Consider the following 26,738-nt stretch of genomic DNA (forward strand, 5'->3'; position numbering starts at 1 on the left):
ATTTCTTCTATCATTTACTGATATGATATAGTGATCTCTGCATCCAAATCTTAACCAATATGAGGTTTAAATAGGACAATTTTAAAGTACAGTTGCATCAAAGAAAGTCTGTCAACGCTTCGTGCTCCTTTCTGACCATTCGTTATATGTGTTTGTTTATTCATTCATTACACTTTCTTATCACATGTATTATAATATTTTAATAAATGCAAATATTGTTATTTCAGAAAAAAATCCTCTGAGTTGTTCCATAGTCAGAGGAGTGCTCAATCACTTTATCTAGGCATGAAATAACGTGAATATGTTGGCTTTGTGGTATGGTATATCAAGAGTTGAGAGAGATTGTTTTTCAAAGTAATTATGTCAACATGGCACAATTAATGAATCACTAGACAAAGGAGATCTAGGGTATGGATGGCCAAAGGCAGGTTGAATGTGTCCCCTCCAATTCTGTAGTGCTGTCTATGGCCAGCCTCATCTTTAATAATAATAATAATAATAATTAATAATAATTAATAATGAAATAGAAGTGTACCCCAGGAGACTGCAGGTTCCAGCATGCATTGCTACAACTTGTTCCTGAAACCTTCTTCTCTTCTGGAAACATCTCTCTATTAAAGATGGAGACAACTGAAATCTCATCCGTTTTATGAAAAGTATGTGTCTCTGTGGGGCTCCAGGCAAGCTGTTAGTGAGGCTGTCAGTTAGGCCAAGTTTGAGTGCCTCAATCTAGTGCATTACTTCACACTACTGATCTTATGCCCAGGTCAGGAACATTGGGTAATACTTGTTTGGCTTTGGAATATTCACTAATACTCTAGGAGTCTGACAGTGTATCGTGAGTGAAAAAGAACTAGTTGAATAATAGAAAAAAAATTGCATGTCACTTGTCTTCACTGCATCAGATGTGTAGATAATGATAAATATTAGACTTCAATTTCTCACGATTCATAAACTCTGAATTCTGTGATGTCACCAACAACTCTAAATGGTGAATTTTCTTTATAGCTGTTGCTGGATGCTGGAGCAAAGGTAGAAGGTTCTTTAGAGCATGGAGAGGAAAATTACTCGGAAACTCCTTTGCAACTGGCAGCAGCTGCTGGTAAGGACTCTCCTTCTGCTGGAATAAACTCTTCAGTTGGGAAATGTGACTTAGTTGCAAAAATATTGGACTTTAAAAAAAAATTAAAATCTCTCTTGGCGTACAGGAAATTTTGAACTGGTGACTTTGCTGTTGGAGCGAGGCGCTGACCCCATGATAGGAACAATGTACAGAAATGGAATTTCCATGACTCCACAAGGTGACATGAACTCTTTCAGTCAGGCTGCTGCACATGGACACAGGTAGAGTGGGAATGGGTCTCTGTTGCATGGGTCAAGTGATTATGGTTTGCCTGGGAGGCTGACATGGGTGGACTGATGTATGGTCTTCAGTGTTAAAGTAGAATCCTGCTGCACATGTGTGGACTGTGTGACAGTCAGATGTGCCCCTTTTTGGTATAAGAGACTTGAGATTGGATTACGGGATTTCTGTTGGCGTATGAGTTTGATCAGTTTGAGGTGCACGTTGCTTTTTCGATATGTGGAAATGGACGTGAATGCCTTCTGAAGTGTTGCAGTTTGTTACTTACAAAGTTGTAGTCTATGCTGAAGTTCCAGTGAGTGCTGGAGGACTTCCCTGAATGTATTTACATATTTCTAAAGGTTTTGTGTGTGGTGTGTGTTTCCTGCAGCAGCCATAACTGTCATTAAACAAAGTGGGTTTTTTTTTGTAAGTGCTGATATTTTTGTTTGTTTTAACATTATGATGTGTCCAGAGACAGTGTGTTGGGAACATGTTGTAAATTAAAAAATAAATTAAATGAACAACTGATATGTATGAACAGTTATTTGTGCAAAATCCAGGTACTAATTACAATATTATGGATCAGTATTAGGACCTTCATATTCATACTTTTCTACTTGTAGCCTTCCAGAGGAACGTAGATGCAGGTTAGAGACAGTATCTACAATATGTTTGCTTAGAGAAAAGAGCTAACCACCTAATGATATGCTATGTAGCTGTCAGGGCTGGTTCAGACAATGCTACCCATCTGCAGCCAAAGAGTGGCCCCTTGCAGGGGCAGGGGTGAGAGGGGAGGAGTTTGTTAAAATGCCCATGCAGTGCCTAATGGTGTGGAGTGGGAGATGCTTCATGCTGTCAGAGAGTGCTACAGAGCAGCATCCCTTGTGGAAATCAAGGCTTTTCCCCCCTATAATATGCACCAACTGAGGCACAGCACAGGTGTGCCCCCCAACTCCACCAACTAGTTTAACAGGAAAGCTCCCTCCACTATTCCTCTACCCACACACACCTCTAGACATCATAGGCGGCAAGTGAACTCCCCCTTCAGGAAGGCTAGCTCCCCCACCCGACAGAGCCCCGAGTGCCCACCCACCCTATGGCCAGAGGAGCCCCGGCCGGCCTGCCTCAGCCACACCGACCTGAGACACCACAGCCATGCCAGCTAGCCTGAGCCGCCCCAGCTGCATCAGCTGGCCAGACCTCCAGGCTGGCCCAAGCCACCCCAAGCTGCCAGCTGGCCCAAGCCCCAAGCTCCAGGCCACTAGCTAAAGCGGAGTCCCCACCGGCATCAGGGGAGAGGGGGTGTGAGGGTGGAGCCTCAGGGCGAAGCATGGGCGGGGCCATGGCCTGGGTTAGGGGAGGCTTAGCCTCCCCTGGCCTTCGATACCTGCCACCCATGCTAGACGTCCCTCAGTTATCCAGGACACACTGCTTATTCTCTCCCACACACACCCATTGCCCCCTACCCCTACTCAGTGCTTAATTTGTGCCAGGACTTACCGTTCATAGCACTGGCATCTCTGGACTTGCCACATCAGTTATGAAAGAAAAAAAATTACTTGAGCCCCGGCACCTCTTTCATTACAAATTAAGCACTGCCCTTACCTGTGGAACTGAATGTGTGCTGCTACCAGAACATAAGTGCATTAGGTAGTTGGGAGGTTTGGGAGAAATTGCACGCTGGGCCTGATTCTCCTCTCACAACACCATAAACCAGGAGTAGTTCCGCTGAAGTCAATGGAGTTACACTGCTCTAAACCTGGGGGGAGTGGAGTATCATGCCTACTGCTGAGTTAGGGACCTTGCAGCTCAGTGCCCAAATAAATGGCTTTGCAGCTGGGGTCCCAGGTTTGCTTGAACCTGCCCTGCCAGATGTAGTTGAATGATTAGTAGCTCCAGCTTTACTGAGACTGCTTTGACTGTTAATTGAGAGTGATGTGGTTTTAGACAGCTCCCTTTTCAAGTTTCATCTCTATCAATTATTTGCTATTAAATGCATCCTTTGTGAAATGTACTAAAGAGTTTCTAAAGACAACTCCATTTTCCCGTAGTGTGGGATAACTTCTGCCAAGGCTTTCCACACAGGCGTTCAATCATTTAACAGTCATTGCTTGATCATAAGTTTCTGTTTTAAGTTTCTGCTGTACATGACATTCATACGGTACTCCTGCCATTCATTAGAGCAATGGAACCAGTCCTGCAGCTGTGATACAGGCACAACTCCTAAACTGATAGGAGTATTGCCTGTATGAGGGCTGCAGGAACTGAGCACTAGGTGAATTAACATTTCTTAGAATAATTCCTGATTGGCCTTCTGAATAGGTTTTCAAACCTGCCATGTTACATCTAATATCCCAGGCAGAAGGAAAACACAGTAGCTAATTCTGATTTTCTCTCTCTTGCATTGTGGCTGACAGGAATGTGTTTCGTAAGCTGCTTGCTCAGCCAGAGAAAGAGAAGAGTGATATTCTGTCCCTGGAGGAAATACTGGCTGAGGGAACTGACTTGGCAGATGCTGCACCAACTCCTTTGTGCGCCAGCCGCAACAGCAAGGCCAAACTGAAAGCACTGAAAGAAGCCATGTACCACAGCGCCGAGCATGGATATGTAGATGTCACTATTGACATAAGGAGCATAGGTCAGTCTTGATGTCCTCTGCACTTTACCTCCCATGAGAGACAACTGTCATGTATGTTTTGGTGGGAGCGATGCCTGTCACTCTCACTGATCACATTTGAATGTTCCTGAGTTTTTATGAAAACAATAATTGGGGGAATTTCATGTGTGTGGATTGAAGAACCGGGGAGGTGAGTCAGTCAGTGCAAACTGGGTGTAAAGCTGTGACTCTTGGAGGGTCCATTGAGTAAGTTTTGTTTTAATGCCAAGGAGCCATGGCTGACTAAGATAATGTTCTCTGCATGGCATGTGAGTTGCTTTTCTTTTCACAATCATGCATGCCACACATCACAAAATGTGGCAAATCTCATATACATTTAAACAGGTTTATTTCTGTTATGTTGCATCATGAATGGAATCACCTATTTCAATTAGGCGAACTCAAACAACGTTTTTCAGATGCCCTTCAGACAGTTGGGTGTAAGCCACAGAGCATGACCCACTTGCAGCTGTAGTCACCCCCTCACATGGAGGTGCTGGAGAACTGATACACCAGGTCTTTTCAGCCCCAGTTCTTGGTAGAATGCCAGGCACGCTACGACTCATTCGTTAAAAATGCTTCAGTGGCTTGGCTTTGTAGGCTCTGGCACGTGGTGGTTCCCAATAAGCACTCTGATGCCTGGATCAGAAGAAAGGATGATTTGCTAGGGCTGGCTCCCACCAGCAGGCTTCTTCACCTCCGCTTAGCTCGGTGTCCAACTAAAACATCAGTTCTGGGGCAGCTGTGCCAGCTCTTCATGCACCAGCTCTCACTACCACCCATCTGGTTCCAAACACCACATTCCTCCCAGCACCAACCTCCCAACTGTCACAGAACCTTCCACCTTTTGCTGCTTGCGACCCTCCTGGGGAGAAAGGCAGTGAATTTGCTCAGCACACTAATCACATAGCTCTGTGACCCTTTCAAACACCCTCTCCAGGGCCAGTCAGTCACTGCTCAAGGAAACCATTTTGTTCTGATTGTTGACTGTTTTACCACATGTGTTAATCAGTGCTCAGTGAGAGACCAAAAGACTTCTGCTGCCAAACATGCTTCTGAGCACCATATCCAAGAACACTGAGTCTTGGAATCCTGTCACATGGATCATGATTTCTACTCTGAGTTACAACCTATAACAGGTTTGCATAAACACACAGGGATGGAATGGTTGTGCAACAGGTCTAACAAAGCACCTCTTACTAAGTGAATGTGAAAGGATCTCATGGCAGTGCGAGAGAGGAGGGTTGGACTCGAGATCCTGCCCACTTGTAGGGATGGAGGGGAGAAGTGGGCATGCAGCACCTATAAGGACCCAAGATCCGGGGTGTGGACAGGAGAGAGGAGGGTTATATTTCCTCTCGCACTCTTCTGAAAATGTAACCCATTGGTGAGTATGTGTTACAGGTCCCACACTGTGCCGATCCCAGAGGATATGGAGTTGTTACAGCTCCTGGTTAAAGAAACTTGACTGTTTAGTTCAAGCTGTAGCAGTTCATGCTTTTAATTCTGGAGGTCATCAGTTTAATCTCTGGTGTCAGCCAAGATGGCCATCACACATGCATGTAGGTTGGTCTACAATCCATTCCTTAATGAAGATGATTTGGACTAATTTATCTGTCTTCTACTACTGCATGTTTTATTTAGTGTGTGGTAGCAATTCCTTTTACATTCTTAAAGTGCAGTTCTGCTCTGACAAGTAACTGTAAAAATGGGACCTTCTTACCCACCTGCTGCTGTATCAATATAAATGGGGATGCATGATTTGGGGGAGTGATGAGGTGTATATAAACATTTTCCTCTCCAGGTCACTGGTTCAAATCCAGCCAAAGTTGGCAATGACTAGATGTTTTTACTGTCTGATGGCTCTTTGGTAACCCACTGCAAATGAGTGCAGTGGCATAAATCTAGTTCCTAGATGAGGTCCACATCACAAATCACCACTGCAGTGAACACTAATTGGCTCAGCAGAGAGGCTAAATAATATTACTTAGCTCTTATATAGCACTTTTCATCAGTAGAATAGGCGCCAACTCCGTGAGTGCTCTGGGGTTCAAGCACACACTGAAAAAAAAACAATATGGGACGCTCAGCACCCTTGAGCTACCAGTCGGTGGCAGGAGTACTAACATGATGCACAGTGAAACAAGAAGGCCCAAAGCACCCACTGGTAAAAACAAGTCAGCACCTGTGATTAGTAGGTCTCAAAGTACTTCACGCTCTGTAATAAATTTATCCCTACAACACCTGCTGTGAGATGGGGAAGTACTATTATCCCCATTTTATAGATGAGGAACTGAGGCACACTGAGACTCAGTGACTCGCCTGAGGTCACACAGAAAATCTGTGGCAGAGCAGGGAATTGAACCTGGGACTGGACTACCTTCTTATACTTGGAGGTGTGTCCCTGCAGATTAGGATAGAGGTATATTGATGGGCATTACTTGTGGGGTAAATAGGAGGTCAGTTTCTAGGGCTTTCAATTTGGCACTGTTCACAAGCCCTAAAGGCATACAATTAAAGAACAAATTAGCTATGCCTTGTTCTCTGATGGTCTGAAATATACACATACCTTTAAAATTCATCTCTTTGTACAGGAGTTCCATGGACACTACATACATGGTTGGAGTCTTTGCGAACTTCCTTTCAGCAGCACAGACGGCCTCTCATCCAATGCTTGTTAAAGGAATTTAAATCCATTCAGGAGGAAGAGTACACTGAGGAGCTCATCACACATGGGTTGCCTTTAATGTTTGAGATACTGAAAGCAAGTAAGGTATGAGAAATTGTGGATTTTGAAGAAATTAACACAACCTCCATACCCCCAAAAAATCCCTGCATTATTACGCAGATCTCCTGAAACTCATTACACTATGTGAGATTTTCTGTATTTGTTTCCTGATTTGCAAGTGCAGATGTGTGGGTTTAAAAAAACAAAACAAAAAAACAAGACAGCTATATACATCTACTGATAGGACAGCTTAATACTGACACTAACAGTGAGCTGGAGAGACAACAGAAGCTAAAGCCTAGTGGTAAAATTAAAGTCACAAGGGTCAGTGTAGTACAGCAAGAGATGTTGATAGCTGAGTCAACCAAGGTTAATCTCTCTCTCTAGAGTTTCCTTTCTAGGGCCATACAGCAAGGCTAATATTCATATTTGCTTTGGATTTCTTGAGACAGTTTTCAGTTCCAAATATTATCTTCTCACAAGCCTTTCTGCCCCCCCATGTGGAAGCTTTTGTGGGGACTTACACAACCCGACAACCTATTTAGGTCAGAGAATATCTATTTCTTTCCCTTTAAATATCAGTGGAAAAAACCTTCCACTATCTTGGTGGCCTAATGTCCAGGCAAAAACAATTTAAAAAAAAAATCTCCCATAAACTAGCATTCATGTCCCACACCCCATATCATTCCTTCAATCAGACCTTTTCTGACAACTGAGCTTTTAGTGAGGTACATTCAAGTATGCAGCTAAAATAGAGCTGGGTCAGGTGTCCAGGGAAAGTGGAAATACCTTCCCCCAATGAAGGCTGGATATTTTCTTTTCCAACTTGATTCAGCCAAAATTAGCTCCCCTGCTGCTCCCATTGACTTCAAAACACAACCAAGTCCTCTCCCAGAAAGCCCCAATCAAGCATAATCTATTACTGGCAAGAAGCAAGTATTTTAGTGGCCAAATTGAGAAGCAGCAGGAGTCTGATATCAAAAATATTTGCATATTATTTTAATGATGTATAATGATACACATTAGTAAGGCCCCCATTGCTTGTTTAGCATGAAAGTGAATAACATTTCCCACCTACCTCCTGAACACCAATGTAGGCAGCATATAATCTGCAGCAGCAATTTAGTTAATGTTAAAAGGCAGAGGTTTTGACCTACACACTGAATACGAAAAGATTGTGGAACTAGCAGTTAGTCGGAGACCTAGACACAGATGTTTCTTACATTCCACTCCAAAAGTGGCCAGGGCTTGGGCTCAAATATATATTCCTGTAGGAATGAATTCCAGGGCGAGGGCCTGTTATTGAGATCATCCTGCCCCTAGCTCCTATGAATTTCAACTTCAGAATTAGTTGATGCTGGATTGGTATCTGTGGAGGATTCTGGAGATAGCTTTGAGGAAATTATTCTAAATCCTAGAATGTGTGGGCCCCTCAGCAGGCCTAATGCCTATTTATCCAACACCAGACAGCAAATTGCTATTCTGTTTGAAAGATTAAATAAAACTAATTGGACTGAAACCTTTACAGAGATTATTTAGGAACTTTAATCTGAGATGAGGGATACAATAAATTGTTGTTTTCTTGGGTGACTACAGCCAAAGCCAGTGGTTTTCACATGGTAAGCTTTAAAATAATTTATTTAGACAGAATTATACCCCTCTGATATGTCAAAATAGGTCTTCGGGAGTCTCTGTCTTGTAGGAGGCATTGTAGTAAAGCAGAACCAGCTTGTTCTGCTTTGGGTTCACTTTAAAGCCAAACTGCTGGAGGAGCGGGGGAACAACTGAAATAGCAGAAAAAGCCAGTAAGATAGAAATTCCGTGCTGTCCAACTTGCCTCCACACTGTATACACACACATCATTTCATATGCTTAACTGTACAGTGAATCATTGTGTGACAGTATAAAGACTTAGAAGATGTCTGCCAATAGCAAGAATTATTGCCATGGCCTTGACCAAATGGGCTCTTGTGAACAGCTCCTTTGCAGAAAGAAGGCTAGAACATATACACTGTGTCCAAGGCCCTTTGTTTTCAGTATTTGTTTTGTTTAAAATTTCTTGGGAATTTATTAGTGTTTATTACAAAAGTTAAAAAAAATCAGTGCAAAAACAAAATCCTTAGAATTTTCCAGAATAAATATCAGGGTAAATATCACTCTCTTCCGTTTTTGTGTCTTTAAACTTTCAGGAATGCCCCTTTTGTTCTGAAATGTAGTCAGATACAGCTTTTCATTTTCAATCCATTTTAGCAAGAAAAGTAGTTCTCTAACTTTTATTTGCTTTGAATGCTGACAACTATCTGTGCTGTCTGTAAAGCTAGTAACGTATATGTAGTGGGCGTGGATCAGACAACAGAATGTACACCAGCAACTAATTCCGGCAGTTCTGCCCTGGCTCCCCACTCCAGAAGGAGAGATGGGTAGTCCAGGTTGCCTTCTGGAGCAAGGAGCTGGTTCTGGAGAGTTCTGGCATTTCCAAAATTTGGGTGAAAAAAAAAGTCAGTAAAAACTGAATAATGGCTTTTGTAAAACCCAGGAAAGCTTCTGTAAAACCTAAAATAAAGGGACTTAAGAATATTGGAAGGAAACAAGGAACCTTTAGAAGCTTTTCAGGAGAAGGATCCTACAAAAAGACTTAAGTTGTCCCTGGTCATGGCGTGGGAGAGCTGTGGGGAAAGGTATTGGTTCAAGGAGCCTCCCACTCCACTTGCAAACTCCATACAAGGGCTAGGGCAGAGACTGTTCCCTCCATGCACACCCAGGAATGGAAATCCACATATAGAAGGGTGGGGAAGGAGCAGGTCTTTGGTTCAGACCCTGTCTCACAATTTGTAGAGTCAGGCAGCTGCAGAGAGGGGAGCATGATTTATCCAAAGGGACATGCCCTCCCCCGTGTGCTGGGAGCTCAGGGAGGGATTATGCCTCTTTTGCTAAATGCCACAGGCTGGCCCCAAACATTTCCTTAACAAGTGTATTGGGGGAAAATAAAGGTAAAATAAGTAACTAGGAGACAGAAGTCACTAAAAATTTCTTGGTCAATATAAAATAGCATGTCCCATATGATGCATATCATGATGCTCAGTGTATTGTATTTGAGTGACAATTTATATTTAAGAGTAGCAACACTTTGCACTTCTATAAATAGTTCCATTCATCCGTAATTTCAGTCATTAATGAATTAAGCCTCATTATCCCCGTGAGATAGGTAAATCTTATCCTGGTTTTACAAATGGAGAAACCGAGGCACAGGGAGGCATGCAGCCACATTTTCACCATGGGGAGCTGCAGGGTGCTCAACACCTCTGAAAGTCATGCCCAGGTTGTCTAAAGTTGGGCACCCAGAAGCTGAAGCACCCAAGATCAGTGGCCACTTATTAAAAATGTGGTCTAAGTGACTTTCCCATAATCATGGGGACAGATCCATGAATAGAACCCAGTTTGGTTACTCCCATTCTTGTACTTTAGCCACAAGACCTTCCTTGCCCTCACTCAAATTGAGCTGCTGCATGAGGAAACATTCCTAGAAGTTCCCAAGCCGCCTAGAGTTTGTCTACACTGCACACTAAGCCCGGGACGGTGGGAACCAGGCTTGTGAACTTGGTGTTTCCAAGCCTGTGCTTGAGTGTCCCCACACTGTATTGTAAATCTGGATTTGCAATTGCTGGACCTGGGTCTCACAGCTGTGCTAACACATCCATACTGCACTTGGCAGATTCGGGTCTACGGCTTGACTTGCATCCACACTGCAGAATGTCAAAACTTGGACCTGCGTCCCCCTGGGGCTCTGGCCCACCTCCCTAGCAGTATCTAGATTTTAGGATCCAGATGCAAACATTCCTCTGGGAAGTTTGCAGCAAGGCAGAACTGCTGTCAGAGTTTTGCTGGCTGGCTGGCTGCAGTTGGCATTCTCTGCTCCCCTTTAAATGCTGAAATGCTGCTGCTGAACACAGAAAGAAACACATATTTTTGGAAACGCCAGCTTTGGAACAAAGAATGGAAACAAGATCTAGTAAATCAGGCAAGATGGGTGTGTGTGGATGAGCTGAAGTCCTGGATAAGATTACCTCTCAGAAAGTGAAATCATGGGAAGAACAGTTAGTACATTTTTAGCAAATGTACTGAGACAATTAGGGGAAGATTTCCAAGGCACAAATGGAAGTTAGGCACCCAGCTCCCATTGAATTTCAATGGTAGTTGATCTCCTAATTTCTCTTTATGGTTCTAAGTATCTCCCCCTTTTAGAAAATGCATAATCCAGTGATATTTCCATGCTTCTGAGACAGAAATATCAGAATGCACAGATCATTTATGTGTCCAACCCTGAGGGGGAATGCTGGTAGTCAGCATGAACCCTTCACCACGCCAGGAATAAGATGTACTAGAGAAGGTAGTATCACTGAAAAGGATGAGGAGAACTCAGAGAGAACAACCCCGGTTTAAAGGACAATTTGTAAGAGAGCCACTATAACCAGCAAAACTTGCGACACTAAACCTATCAGTAAAGTAGTGGTCTGCCAGAGGATTTGGTCCTTTTGATGAGGAAAAATATTGCCGTTTCTGGGACAAATGAGGCTCTTAACCACGCAAACTCATGACCAACACACTAGAGTAGTTTACAGACAAAAATAGGAGACAGTAAGGAGCTATCAGCCCTGAGATAAGTTTTAAAACAGGGATAGGCAACCTTTGGCACATGGCCTGCCAGAGTAAGCCCCCTGTCGGCCTGGGCTGGTTTGTTTACCTGCCGCGTCTGCAGGTTCAGCTGATCACGGCTCCCACTGGCCACAGTTCACCGCTCCAGACCAATGGGGACTGTGGGAAGCAGTGCGTACCGAGGGATGTGCTGGCCGCTGCTTCCCGCAGCCCCCATCGGCCTGGAGCGGCGAACTGTGGCCAGTGGGAATGCAATCAGCCGAACCTGTGGATACAGCAGGTAAACAAACTGGCCCAGCCCTCCAGGGGGCTTACCCTAGCGGGCCAAAGGTTGCCAATCCCTGCTTTAGAAGCTATATGGAGCATAAAACAGAGTTTTGACCCCTCTCAAGATATTGGATATCTTGTTATTGCAGAAGTAGAAGAAAAGAGAAAGAGATGCCACTGAATTACTGTATGTCGACATCTGTGGTGTGCTGTTCAAGACCGAAAGAAAATTCACAAAACTTCTCATTGAAATCTCTAGTGTCCAATAAAAATTGGAGTTTACGTAACACAAAGCTGGCTTTAGATTATTATTCAGCCCTGTTATAGAATATATGCATTCCTCCAGTCTGTGCTAAAAATGCCTCCGTGAAAAGACTTTTCTTTGTTTCTTGTTTACAAAAGAGAACTCTGAGATGTTCCAGCAGAGTTTGACTGTAATATGGTGTGACGAGGTTGGGACTCCCCACTGCAGCACCTCCTGCTGTTCAGTCCGGGAATTAGCTCAGTTCATGCAGAGCGCCCTCTGCTGGTGGTGTCCCGTCCATCTCTTGCCCTCGTTTGGCGTCTCAACCCACGTTGCTCCCAGCTTGCAGCGTCCTCTTCAGGACACTGCCCTCCAGCAGTGTCCCTGAGTCCACACTCACCCCCTTCCGGGGCGGGGGGTGGTTAACAGCCATTTTTCCAGTTCACTCCTGCCACAGTGGCCAACCACAACCGCTCGAGTCTAGCCCCTCTGTTCAAGGGCCGGTTGCAGTCTGTCATGGCCACCATTCCATGGCCAGGTGCTATACAAGGAGGAAGGGGGGACCCAGGCCCATCCACTACTCTGGGTCCCAACCCAGGGACCCTCTAGCGGCAGCATCCCTGCCCTCCTTCTCTCCCCTTGTCTAACTGTGTCTGAGCCACTTCCCCTCTGGCCCTTTGCACCCTCTAGGCCCTTTCTCTCAGGGCCCGCAGTCTGGCAGGTATTGGGCCAGAGCCCTTCTATGCTCTCCCCAAGCCTGCCCAGCACTGCTCTGTCCAAGGTGCCTGTCCCCAGCTCAGAAGACAGACCTTCCCCCATGAAGGTTCAGGACAGACTGCCTGCTCCCTTCCTGGGCAGCCTTTATATAGGGCCTAGCCTAGCCCTGAGTGGCTGTCTGTAATACTGGCCCTGACTGGCTCCCAGAAGACCTTTTCCTGATTGGCTGCCCTTCTGTGCAGCTGCTCTGGCCTACTCTAGCCCTATCTCTCATAGGGGTGGGGCAGCCGCCCCACCACATATGGCTACTGCTAATGAGCGGAGAAGAAAGCTACAGCCTAAAGCCTAAACTAAAGATGAGCCTGAACTAAAACCTCAGATCTAAACATCCCCAAACTTTTTAGGATGTTTTGGTCTCAGATCTCAAATGTGCTGCTTGCTCTGAACTAAGATACAAATTAAAATCACCAGAGTTCCATGCAGTACAGCAAGAGATGTTGTCAGCGGTACCAAAGAAAGAACTGACATCATCTAGTGCGTACTTTGTTCATGGATGTTAATATCCTGTTGTCTTGGGATAATTTTCAGATATGAATCTTAAAAAATTCAAAATATTGGCCCTTGCAACCTTCTCACTGCCCCCCTACACCGAGCCTCTTCCATAGTGTGGGCATGGGGCTGGTATATGCCACTCTATTGGATCCTATATGAAGCCCAGATTCAAACAGCACCTAAGCACGTGTTTACACCTCATTGCCTGTTTTTAATAACTGTCATGAATAGAGATGCTTTACTGAATGCCTGACACTAGAGGAACTCTCCATATGTCCAGTTTCCTGGTGGTGCATTGACCAGACAAAAACTATTTGACACCTTCTGGGTAGGCCTTCACCCCCAGTAGCATTCTGTAACTTCCCTGTTGTTTCTACTGGTGATATTCTAGGTCTATCCAGGACATAGTCCATTAAGTGGGTTATTGACCAGGCTTTGTAGTAGAGTTGGCTAAGAAATGCAGATTCGTTTTACAAAACTGTTTCCTCAAAATTTCAGATTTCCAAAAAATGTCCACAACTTTCTAAACTAGTCAAAAAACAGCACAAAAAAAAAAAAGTTTGTACAAATTTGCAATGAATTTTTTTTTTGAAAAATTGAAAAATATTTGACCAGCTCTTCTCTGTACACAGTAGGTAATAATCAATTTTTGAACAATAATCAGCTTTATCTTAAGTACATAAATGGATTTCTAGGAATCATAGTTACAAGGTAAGGGAGGAGGGAGATGTCAAGGACAGTGGATAAAATAGAAAATTGACAAAGAGAGGTGTGGGTGTGGAAACTAAAAAAAGAATAGAAATTGAGATCAAAGATGGAGCGGAGGAGAAAAGAGAAAACAGGCAACAAACAGAAATGGGAGATGAAGGACAACATTTTCAAAAATGTCTAAGTGATTTAGGTGCTGTCATAACTATAAAGGTAAGGGTAAACACCTTTAAAATCCCTCCTGGCCAGAGGAAAAACCCTTTCACCTGTAAAGGGTTAAGAAGCTAGGATAACCTCGCTGGCACCTGACCAAAATGACCAATGAGGAGACAAGATACTTTCAAAGCTGGAGGGGGGGAGAAACAAAGGGACTAGGTCTGTCTGTGTGATGCTTTTGCCAGGGACAGAACAGGAATGGAGTCTTAGAATTTAGTAAGTAATCTAGCTAGATATGCGTTAGATTATGATTTCTTTAAATGGCTGAGAAAATAAGCTGTGCTGAATGGAATGGATATTCCTGTTTTTGTGTCTTTTTGTAACTTACGGTTTTGCCTAGAGGGATTCTCTATGTTTTGAATCTAATTACCCTGTAAGGTATTTACCATCCTGATTTTACAGAGGTGATTCTTTTTACTTTTTCTTCTATTAAAATTCTTCTTTTAAGAAACTGAATGCTTTTTCATTGTTCTTAAGATCCAAGGGTTTGGGTCTGTGGTCATCTATGCAAATTGGTGAGGATTTTTACCAAAGCTTCCCCAGGAAGGGGGAGGTGCAAGGTTTTGGTGAGGATTTTGGGGGGAAAGACATTTCCAAATGTCTCTTTCCTAATAAAAAAACCCGGTTAGACGTGTGGTGGTGGTGGTGGTGAAAGTCCAAGGGCAAAAGGTAAAATAGTTTGCACCTTGGGGAAGTTTTAACCTAAGCTGGTAAAAGTAAGCAGGTCCCCACATCTGTACCCTAGAGTTCAGAGTGGGGAAGGAACATTGACAGGTGTCTTAAGTACCATTTTCAATAGTGACTCAGGAGCTTACATCTCACTGACAGTCAATGGGATTTAGGCTCTTCATTCAATTATGTGCTTTTAAAACTTTTGCCCAAAGATAGTCTAGATTTGGTTAGTCCTGCCTCAGCACAGGGAGCTGGACTTGAATTTTGGAGGTCCCTTCCAGCTTTACATTTCTATAATTTCTATAATCCCTTCTGAAATAACAGCACTTATGAGCCTCTGGCAAGAAGCATTAACTATTGGGAAAAAATTTTCATGTGTCTGGAAGCAACAGGAGCAATAGGAAAGGCCTGAAATATCTGACATCAAGTAGGAGAATAATTATAAATTGAAACTTAACAAAAAGAGGAAGAGGAGGAGATGTGTGTCCTATTACTGTGCTGCCAGGTTTCATTTATTTTAAAACAAATTTCTGTGGGAGGTCTCTCAGAACATTCCAACGTTCTAGCCAATTCAGCAGGTGCTGTTGATCTCTTCCACTCCTCTCTCCCCTTCCCATTTCAGTTAAAGTGAAGGGCCAGACACAGCTTCTGGAAATCTTCAGGTTCCCCAGTAGGCCCTGGACAATCCAAGATGTTGGGTTGGAGAATGAGGAAGCTGGATGTATGTTGCATTGAATAGAGTATAATGAGAGTCTCCTTTTGAAAATTTCTGTAGGAGTGTGAGGGACTGAAATTGACTAACCAAAGAACACAGCTTGTGAAAATGAGTTAGCCTCAGTGCTATAGGGCAAGATCCAGGAGGCAATGTATCTCCCTGAGCTCCTAGGGGCCATGCCTTAGAAGGCTGTAGTACTCTGCTGGGTAGGAAGGAAGGAAAGGCTCATCTAGCGCTGGTTGAAATTTTCCCATTGACAACAGTTTTTCAATGGAAAGTTGGGTTTTTCACAAAAACAAAATTTTTCACAAAAAGTTTCTGCCTTCCACAGAATATTTTGAATTTCTATCAAAAAATCAAGCTCTTGAAAATGGATGTATTTTGACTGATAACCATAATATTTTGATTTGGAAATACTGCCACTGTGCCTTGTAGGAGTTGTAGTTTGATTGCTTCCTGTGCCCATTCTCCTCTATGGGTTGGGCTCCATAGTTGGAGGTACATTCCTTATGGTCACAGACTCCCATGATGCACTACCTCCCATGTCCAAGAGAGGAGATCGTGGTGCATCATGGGAGTTGTAGTCCAACCAGGGGAGCCCACCCTGTAGAGGAGAATGGGACCATGAGGCACCACAGCAGGAGTTCCAAGTCAAAATATTTTGGTTTTCAAATTTCCACTGAAAAATGGAAGTTTTCTATGGGAGGGGAGAAAAAAAGCCAACATTTTCTAACCAGCTCTAAGCCCATGGTCCCCATCTTCTCACTGCCCCTCTTTCTCTTCTTTGTAGAGGTTAGCTCCAATGGGGGCACTAGCCCGAAGCTGTCTTTGTGCTAGGGATAGTGCAAGGACTCCAGCTTGGGGTTGGTCCTAAATAATGCCATGGGGAAGGAATACTCTTTTCATCCCCAGTGTCCCTGTGCACCCACCCAAGGGCCCTTCATCTCTTAGCAGTGCCCGGATGCATGCTATTGTATTCTAGGATCAATCACATACAGAATGACAACCTCTTTCTGGAAGGAGGTAGGGACTGGAGGAGAACACAATTTTCATTTTATTTTTTGTATTGTAAAAGTAAGTATTGTTCAACAAGAAGAAAAAAACAGTGTAACCTGCTCTAAGGATGACCTCTAAGTGATCCATGGCCATCCACAGTGACCATTTTAAAGAATCCCCAAGATGACTAGTGCAGTTTTGTCTGAACTTCAGATAAGTAGGCGATGGATCTTTTTTCTGGCCCTTGAATGGTCTCTTAAAACAGGTTTCACCATATTCTGGTACTTGCAGTGGTCTGTAGTGTTGCCTATCATCATTTTCAGTACTTCTGTGTCTAAACAGTTCAGAATAACCAGGACCCAAGTCCTCCACACATGTACATCTTGTATTCTCCATGTGAGACGTGGACATCAGGTACAGAGTGGCATGTTAATAACAGATTATTAACTCAGTGTCATTATGTTTTTGTAGCATAGATTCATATTCATACTAACCCGGATTTGATTTTACTGTCTTCTATTCACATGCTTACCTGTACTGCACCCAAAGGATATTGGAGCAGAAGTTTCATAGTTTTACGAAGAATGCTGTGTATGTGACACCTGTGTTGTCAGAGACTGGATGCACTGTTTCTATGATATGTCTGCCCTCTTCTGGTTTATCACCCAGGGATTAGACTGAGCTTCTGGAGCTGAGGTGTCTGTACACAATGCATGGCTGTGATATAAAGAACCTTTTGAAACAGAATCTTGGCAGTTCTCCGAGCATCACCTGCAATTAATTCCATTTTGCCATGCAAGGGCCTGCATTTGGTGCTAACAAAACCTGTTTTGTTATGCAGTTCATTGCCTCTAACTGTACATCCAATCTCTAGGGCTTCCCTACATTACAGTTGTTGACTAATAGTAATTATGTGTATGCTATTTAATCATCTAGGAGCAGCCCTCTGAAGTGACATTTAACTAGGTTTGATGCAGCTAATAAAAGTGAATTCTACTGCAGAACCTGACCAGAAATACCTAGGAAAGAATGAAAAGGTTCAGAGAAATATGACACAGAAAATCTCTTACTAAAGTGGGGATGGTCATTCAGACATGGGGGGGCCACACAACAGCCTCTGCACCACTTAACTCCATATGTCCCTTTATGGTGGTGAGGGGTGTTGGGTAGAGTAATCATTCAGGGACACCTCTGCCTGCCATGGACTGGTTTCTCAATAGATTGGTTCACCCTGGTGAGCTCCGATTGCTGGAATTATCCAATGGAGCTATGGGCAAACAGCATAGTGTAGAGCAGCCTTCAGGCTGCTGTATGTTTTGCCAAGTGTAGCCAGGCTCCCAGCAGTCCCAGGATTCAGGAAAGCAAAAGTGGCTTAAAGGCACCTTTGCATACATCCATATTCCCCTGAGCTGTGCCATGGCTCTGCTAAAAGGCAGAGACTGAGAGACCCTGAATAATTGTTACCTTAGAACATTACTTTTCTGTTTAGAAGATTATGTGTCTACTGTAAGTTAGTGTTTGGGGGCCTGGTGTCAAAGTGAGTCTTTGGGAGGGATTTGAAGGCCTAGCAGGAAACAATAGCAGGAGAAGGAACCAACGTGATGGGGAGGCTGGCACAGATGGGGCTTGGGGAAAAGGGACGTGATTAGAAACCATATCCAAAACATAGTCTGGGGCAGAGATGTGCAGGGCTTCAAAGGAAAGGCCAAGAAGCATAATTTGTTACAAAGCCAGTGGCGGGAGTTATAAGAGTGATATGGTCTAATCGACCATCTTAGCAACTGCGTTTTGGACAGAGTGGAGAAAAGCAACATGGGACTGGAAGAAGCTGTAGGAGAAGATAAGGGCATGGACAAGTGTCTTAGAAGTCAGAAAGAAAGAGAAGAATTGAATTTTAACCTAACTGGACACAATAAACCATTTTTCCCCCTATTATGATTCTTTCTTGGGTTTGTGATCCTAAGAAGGGCTGAGTGCCCTCCATAGCTCTCAAAAGTAAATGTGAGTGACGAGTGTTCAGTATGTCCAAGGGTGTTCAGCACCTTGCACGATCAGGATATAAAATGAGATGGGTTGAGGCAGGGAACTCTAAGGAGCAAATTGTTTGGAGTAGCCTATGCTGAGCACTGCCACAGACCTTCAGCAAAGGGGGTTTTGAAAGACCGTCCACACATACAACCCACTGGCTGGTTCTATCTTCCCTCTTCTGCTCCAGAACAGTGAGCAAAGTGTCTCTGCTCAGGGAGCTTGAAAGGCTTCAGCTTTGCCTAGACAGAGAAACTCATTCTTCCCTCCAGCCAATTCAATGCAACGTATTCACAAAATATTGCAAATTGCTCTCGATCTCTTCTGAAGAACGCTGTTAAGGCAGAAAACTGCCTCTGTCCTAACAAAGCAAAATTTCTTACTGCTTCCCTATCAGAAATACCACCTCCATGAAGTGACTGAGCTGTTGTTCCCTCTTGCCTTTGTGTAAATTACCTCTCGGTTGGGTAATATCCTCATTATATCCAATGTGAAACTGTATTCCCTCTCATACCATATAGAAACACATCCAACTCTCCTCGCCAGCAACTGAATACCCATGTATGAAAGGAGTTTGGCCTCAGTCCAGTTCTCAGCATCACACATGCTGGCAGCAAAATCTTTCCAACATCAGACTGCAGAAAAAAAGACAAATTGTTTGATCCTTCAATTTCAATGTCATCCTAGACAAAAGAAGCTCCTGCAGCCTTTACTTTCTTATCAAGTGATGGAGTGAAGGGGATAAGCTGAAAGAATTGCCTCCCACACTGTGCAGGTGTTTCACAGGGTGGGCTTAGTAACCGTGGCAGACGCTGCACTATCTAGTTAAGGAGACTGTCTGAAGGAATGTTGGACTTACTGGATTGTTTCTATCTTCCAGTATGGAAATTTTAATGGGCCAAGCTCCATTCTTCGTTGCTTGTGCTTGGCTCCCAATGGGAGCTCCCCACACACAGCCAAGAGCAGAATTTGGCCTTAAGTTCCTCTGTGAAAGCTATTTATTACTCAGCAGCCCAGGATCATAGATTTCCATCTCTGACAACGGTTCCCTTTTATCTATCCTCTCTGCTGCTTTTTCCTGCCTGGTTTATTGTTAAAATCTGCAGGCTTCAGAGATCATATCCAGTATCCACATCCCTCAAAGGCCAGCATGTGTGTAGGAGTCTGAGCTACCCTGTTATAATGACTTTCTCCTTTCCCCTCCACGTCCTTGGTGAAAACTTATTGTTTGGGAACCAATCTGAACTAGCAGTGAGTTACCCTCCTGTCGTCTTTTCAGCTTAGCAATTTTTTGGCCTTTCAACTGTGTCTGTTGATTTTGTGAACTACTGACTTCGTCAACACCAACAATATGTCTGGACTGCCCCCAAAATGAAAACTACTGACAATACTACAGATATGAAGTTCCGCACTGTGTAAAATAGAATGATTCGTTTGGTTTTTGCTTTCTCTTATATTCTACTCTCTATATAGAATTTTATGGTGTGTTCATCAGTGTAGTATCTGAATGCCTTCCAGCAATGCATTAAGCCATGTGACTGTGCATCTGTTATGTGTTGTTTGTTCTCTCAACCTCTCCCAGAGGGAGAAACGGGTGCAATGGAGTGTCTTGTTTTCGTAGCGTATGGGTTTATATATATACACACCTGTTACTCTGTGTTTATGTAAAGAAGGCAAGGTCAAAAAAATGCACCTGGCACTTGGCGTAGAAAGCAGTGAGGTTTGCAGAGGTCCTTATTTCCTTGGGGAGTTCATTCCACAGTCTCAGAACACCCCCGGAGAAATCTGTGTCTCCTGCACAGACAAGCTTTACTCTTATTGTTGCAAACTCCATTGTGCCAAAGAAATGAAGTTGCCAATCATGGTCTTTATCCCAGAGCTTTAGACAATCTTTTAGAGACCTTGGGCCCAGGAAGACATGGAGAGCTTTGACGTTAAGGACCAAGACCTTGAACGTAATTCAGTATTCTATGGGAGGCTAGTATAGAGAGCAGAAGCCAGGTTTGATGTGCTCACGGTAGCCTGCATTGCTGAGGAGGTGCTCTGCAGCATTCTGAACTGGTTGGAGTTTCCTAAGTGCTGACTGCTTCATGCCCAGGTGTATCACATTGCTGCAGTCCAGCCGAGAGGTGGCGAAGGCAGGAATAACTGAGGCCAGGTCTTCATCCGCCAGAATGAGATGGCATTTCCAATTGCAAGATTTCTTTCCTATAAATCTGCGTTCCCAGGAAAGATCAGAAACTCCAAAATCAGGCACATAAGCACCTGTGTGATTTGTTTTCATATATACATCCCATGTCATTTATTTGAGAAGCTGTGTGACTTACCTGTGTGACCTGTATCACCCACAAGCTGTTCTTAGTCACACCAGCCTGGCCTACACAACTGCACATGTCAGAACTCTTTTGCTCCTATCTCTGATCCCTATCCCTTTTCGCCGCCCGCCCTGCTCCACTTTTCTTAATTGGTACACAATGTGTAAATCTATTGCACAGCCAGGTAGTGTAACTTAGGCCCTGTCTACACTACAGCTTTTACCCGAGTTTATAGTCAGAGACATGACAGCATCATGATGTGGTTTGTGTATGCAGTACAATATGGTTAATACTCTGTTAATAACTTGTGGCAGCTGACAGTGCTTTGCCCGGGTCAGTGTCCTAAGGTGGTTACAGTCTTCCTGTAACCAATTTATCACACCATGTTTTGCAGTATAAATGGGACCTCCTAAATGCCTGTGTAACCAGGTTGGCCAGCTCTCCTCCTTTTCAGTTCTCTGTGTGGTAGGACCTCCCAGAGTGCAATGCTCCACATGCTGCTGGTGCCCTGCTTTGCATGCCCTCCAAACATTCTGTCCCCTGGTGAGGGACATGGGGATAGCTGCCCAGATTTCCCCATGTGGCACTGATACAAACAACCTTTGACAGCAAGGTAAATGTGGATACTTAATCTTGGTTGACACAAGGGGGTGCTGCAAAAAACAAACAAACAAAACCTGCTCTGTGGATGCAGCTCAGCCTTTTGTGTTGTAATTGGGTCAGACGCGTGTCATGAACCAGTTACAAAACCATGGTTGTACCAGTAGCATAGGCAGGGCACCCAGTCGCTTTCCTCTTTAAATCTGGCCTTAAACCTTCCTTTTCTCTTACGCGTCTGATTCACACTCTTTGTAAAGTGCTTTGCTAAGGTCTGTATGAAAAATACTAAATACTGCTAGTGTATAATGACGTCCTTGTCACCAATTTCTTTAAGCAAAACAGCAGGTGTTTTTCCTCTTGACCTGTATGTATTCCCAGACTCCCTGCTCAGGTTTTCAGTGAAAAACACATTTCACCCTTTTTGACAATCTGAGTTGCTTGGTACCACTGCAATCTAGTTCTGAGTGTTTCTCTTAGCATTAAGTCTGAAGAAACAGGAGACACATTCTGTCCTTGGGTGCTTGTGCGCAGTTTCCTTCGAAGTCATGGAGAGGTACGTTCGCACATCTGAGGGCACAATTTGCCCCTATGTATTTTTCTTATACTAATCGATACTTTAGAACAGTTGTTCCAATATCTTTGCCACCTCATCTAATATTGTATGTAAGTTAAGGAATGAGTGACTATTTCCAGAACTTAATAAAATGTGCCTAGGAATTAAAGATTCACTTTCTGTTCTATGCACTGTGTAGATATTTTAAATATAGAATTTAAACAACTCACATTTTTAATGTTATGTTTATTTTATATCTACCTGGCTGTTTCTGTGGCCTCCTTCACTGTAGTATCTGAACTCCTCACAATCTTTAATGTGTTTATTCTTGCAACACCCCTGTGAAGCAAGGAAGTACAATTATCCCCATTTTACAGGAAGGAACGGAGGCCCAGAGGGATTAAGGGCCATAATCTCTGTTTATGTTAATTGACCTAGTAGTCCATTAACTTCAGTGAAGCTGCCCCCTTTTTCAGAAGCATATAGTCCCATTTTCAAAAATGATTTAGGCACTTAGGAGCCAAAGTTCCATTGACTTTCAGTGACGTTTAGGCTCCTAAAGGCCAAAGGACCAGATCTTTAAAGTATTTAGGTGCCTATAGATGCCTAGTGGGATTTTCCAAAGCACTTAGTTCCCACTGAAACCGGTAGGTGTTAGTCACCTAGGCACTTTTGAAAATCCCACTAGGCGCCTATTTGCATCTTTAAGCATCTAAAAACCTTTGAAAATGGGACTTAAACTCTTAAGGCACTTAGACATTTTTGAAAATTTACCTGTAAATTACTTGCCCAAGATCACACAGGAAACTTGTGGCAGAGCCAAGAACTGAACCCAGCTGCAAGACTCAGATTAGTGGCTGCATCGTTAGACAATCCTTCCTTGTTTACAGAAGATAGAATAACACCAATAGGGTAAATACCAGTGAAAAGGATACAAAATTACATCAGAGACATAACTAGAATTAAATTAAGAAATTATATTACAAGATATAAAACAGCTATCAACATACAAAGCAGGGTCTGTTTCCAGGAGCATTCGCACATTGCAGATATGTTTATTTAGTAACATTTGTTCTCCTAAAAAAAGAAAATAAACCATTTTAAAAAGCCAGCTTAGTCATTTTACAGTAAAAAGGAATTTTAATAATGAAATTAAATCCATATTTCAGTAGAACTCTGCTTATCTGAAGGGAGCAGTTGATACGGAATTTATCTGGATAACAAGGCTTCTGGTAGAGGAGTTTTTCATTTCAGTGATGCATATTGGGAGGGAGCAACAACAAAAAACTGGATGATGGGGGTTTGGATAAGAAGAATTGATAATTGTAAATCAAAATTTTTGATAGAGCTTTTGGTGACCACAATTTGGTCACCTTAGAATTGCGCACTATTCAGGGAACTCTCGGGAATGATTTGAGCTTGTAGCTGTTAACCCACAAGCTTATATTTGTATTTATTTATTTTGTTTAGAATGAAGTGATAAGTCAGCAACTGTCTGTCATTTTCACTCATTGCTATGGACCTTATCCTATTCCAAAGCTTGTTGAAATCAAACGAAAGCAGACCTCTCGTTTAGGTAAGTCACAGGTGAGGTGCAGATCACAGTGTTCACAGAGTGCTGTCCTAGGATTTGGAGAGAGTAAAAAAAAAAGGAAAGAGGGCAAACGTTAATGAACATAATTGAAATAAAGTAAGTCTTTGGGTTTCTAAGCATTGCTGCAAGAACTCTGGCAGCAGAAATGTGATTTCAGTTTGAATGCTCTGGAGCCACTGCATTCTTTTATATACTAGGCAGTTGTTGTGGCCAGAAGAGAGAGCACACCAAACTACAAAATGCAGAATTGGAAAAACTGGTCTAGGGGCCCAATCCTGCATTTCTTACTCGCCTAAAATTTCCATTGAAATCTATAGGTGTCTTTGGATGCCCAGGATTGGACCTGTAGTTTTGCAAGTTACTTTCGGGTCTGATTCCTTTACACTCAGGCCACACAGCCAGAGTGGTGTGAAAGGGCCTTAATGTACATGAGACTCAGGGCCTCTTGTGTCTGCTTAGGTACAGATGTCACTAGGTGCAGAGGGAGAACAGGACTAGGGAGCAGTTCAGAGTTCACCCAAGTCTAGAAAGAACTGCATGTGATGGATGGCTGTTATCTTATATGAGATAAAAATGACTTTCGGAGTTTTTGAATTAACTTTGTACAGATTCTGTTAGAATATCAACATATCTTCCACCTCGGACTATTCAAACCAGCTTCACAGGTTTTTCTCATTTAAAAACATGTTCCCTTAAGCCATTGTCTTTTCTCACAAAAATAGGAAAATGCTTTCTGTACATTTCACCTGTTCCTAACTAAAGTTTTTCTTTTCCTTTTGTGATTCCAGATCCCCATTTTCTTAACAATAAAGAGATGTCAGATGTTACATTTCTGGTGGAAGGAAGACCATTTTATGCACATCGAGTGTTACTATTTACTGCATCCCCAAGGTAAATGTACAGGTGTATTTTTTTTAATAAATGCAAATAATTTGATCTTTTCTGCTGTTGAGATTTGTTGGCACTAATGATTCAGGTAATGGGCTTCAGTCTTTGGGTTTGTTTAGAGAGTATTTTCTTGACAGCATGGTTCTGATTGGTTTGTAGGACATTTAACAAATGACGAGCTCTACGCCCCAATCTTGTAATGCACTCCATGCTTGCAAACCCTTGCACCTGTGCAGAAGTCAATGGGGCTCCATATGAACACAGGAATTCACTTGCATGAAGCTCATTGCAGGATCAGGGTCCTAGTAATGAAAGATTCACACTCCTTTTATGCTCCGTTTTCATATACATTGAATGGCCAAACCCTCCTTTGCACGTTTCCTGTATGCATTTTATTTATAGAAGTGTCCATTACACAACCCGTTGGGAGAGTTTACATTTTTTAAAATGGAATTAAATGTACAGAAACATACCAGGCAACTTCCAGTGGCAGCATTCATTGTCAATCCCCTACTCCAAAGACTGGAACCTGGAACAACAGCTCTAAACCAGCTTCAAGCAGGGTTTCCTTCGTCTCTGAGTCACAGGCCTAGTCTATACACAAACTTGCATCAGTTTAACTAAAGATATGTATTAGCTAACCCAGTGCAAATTTTATGTGTAGACACTTTTATTTTGGTTTGAATGGCTTATTTCCATTTAACAGGCAAAGTTTGTAAATAAACAGTTGCAATCTAATCAATATAGCCAGTTTTAAACAGATATAAATGTATCCATACAGCAGTTTGCACCAGTTTAACTAAACTGGGTTTTAAACCTATTTTAGTTAAATTGATGCAACTAGGCCACACTCCAGCAGATATTTTTGTCTTAATGGATAAGCTGGGCTTGCAACATAACCAGAAGGTCTAGTAAACTACTATGAACAGGGAATTCCAGAGTCAATGTTTCTGGCAATGCCCTGCCTACTTTCACCTGTGTTCAAATCTTGAGATTGTCCACAGAAGCACCTCACTTTTTCGGGATGGTGAATATGAAGGGAAGGTTGTTTCTTAGATAGTCAAGACCCAGACCCACTTGCCTTACATTGAAAGGAATCTCATCAACATGAGCTGCTTGGTGAACAAGTGAGTAAGTCAGGAAATAAGAGAAATTAACCAAAAAACCCCCACCAACTCTTAAGAATGAAAGCGAGAAGAGAAGTAGCCAGCAAGATCACCCAAATAGCACAACTGCCCAATCTTGCAGCCACTGTGTAGTCAGAGTTCCCACTGAAATCAATGGGAGCTTTGCCTGAGTGAGAACTGCAGAGCAGGGATCTCTCCATGAATGACAAATGTGAAATACTTCCTGAAAAATTAGTTGCCTAGAAAGTAAAATAAGCAAGTAAATAAAGACTAGTTCTCATGACAATTATGGAATGTCTGCAGATAGAGAAAACAAGCGTTTGCAGTGTGATGTGTATAATGGCACCTTTCAATACTGCTGTCTTAATGAAGTATCACTTTTCTGTGAACATGGAAATTCTGTAATTACCCCAAGAACTGATTACTGTTGATCTATGTTAAGGATGTAACAACTAGGAATGCCATTTGTTCATTAACCCTTAGGATGCTGGGCATTCCAGAGGCACCTACAGTAGATGGTATGGTGGTGGACACATTCAAAATACATCGACAAACACACATGTTTTAAACTTTCGGGAATATCCATTTTTTTAAGGGTTGGGGCAACCTGTGGATGGAGGGAGGATCTCTGGGCAGGGGAGGAAGTTCCAGGTTGAAATTTCTGGGTGGAGCCATTCCCATCATATGTGCACCTCTTCTGGAAATCTCCCCTTCTTCTTGCCAGATCCCTCCCCTTACTTAACACATGAGAAAAACTGACGTGGAGCCTGTAGCAGTTCTATGCTGAAAGGCTGTCTAGCAGGGAGTTAAGTCATGTGGCTATCAGAAGACTCAGCACCCACTTGCAGAGGATTGGGGTTCTTGCATGGAAATTGGGAGAATAAGGAAGAGCTAAGTGGGAGAAGGTCTCTTTTGAGAAAACGGAAGGAGGTTCTATGGGTTAACTTTTGGAAAATGTTGGGGATGAAATTCTGGTCCTGTTGAAGACAATAGTAAAACTCCATCGGCTTCAGTGAGGCAGGATTACATCGCTACTATCTATGATGAATCCAGCCCATTGTCTTAACCATTCATTGGGTGGAAGATTTGGGTTACAGCTTCAGAGAGTGGGAAAATCTCTTTCTTGTCTATCATACTTTCTAACTCTTGAGAGAAAAATAGTGGCAC

General features: G+C 43.0%; 1 protein-coding gene across 2 annotated transcripts in view; it reads left to right on the forward strand.

Annotated features, from left to right (window-relative positions):
• BTBD11 (BTB domain containing 11) overlaps positions 1 to 26,738 on the forward strand; it is a 269,640-nt gene that overhangs the window by 221,274 nt on the left and 21,628 nt on the right. For both annotated transcript variants that reach the window (XM_038403493.2, XM_038403518.2), the window contains exons 8-13: positions 1,009 to 1,102; positions 1,209 to 1,344; positions 3,763 to 3,983; positions 6,596 to 6,774; positions 23,433 to 23,538; positions 24,345 to 24,447. In XM_038403493.2, the coding sequence (XP_038259421.1) occupies positions 1,009 to 1,102; positions 1,209 to 1,344; positions 3,763 to 3,983; positions 6,596 to 6,774; positions 23,433 to 23,538; positions 24,345 to 24,447 (839 nt within the window). The remainder of the gene's footprint in view (positions 1 to 1,008; positions 1,103 to 1,208; positions 1,345 to 3,762; positions 3,984 to 6,595; positions 6,775 to 23,432; positions 23,539 to 24,344; positions 24,448 to 26,738) is intronic.

This window comes from Dermochelys coriacea, chromosome 1, assembly GCF_009764565.3.
Source record: "Dermochelys coriacea isolate rDerCor1 chromosome 1, rDerCor1.pri.v4, whole genome shotgun sequence".
NCBI classification, from domain to species: Eukaryota; Metazoa; Chordata; order Testudines; family Dermochelyidae; genus Dermochelys; species Dermochelys coriacea.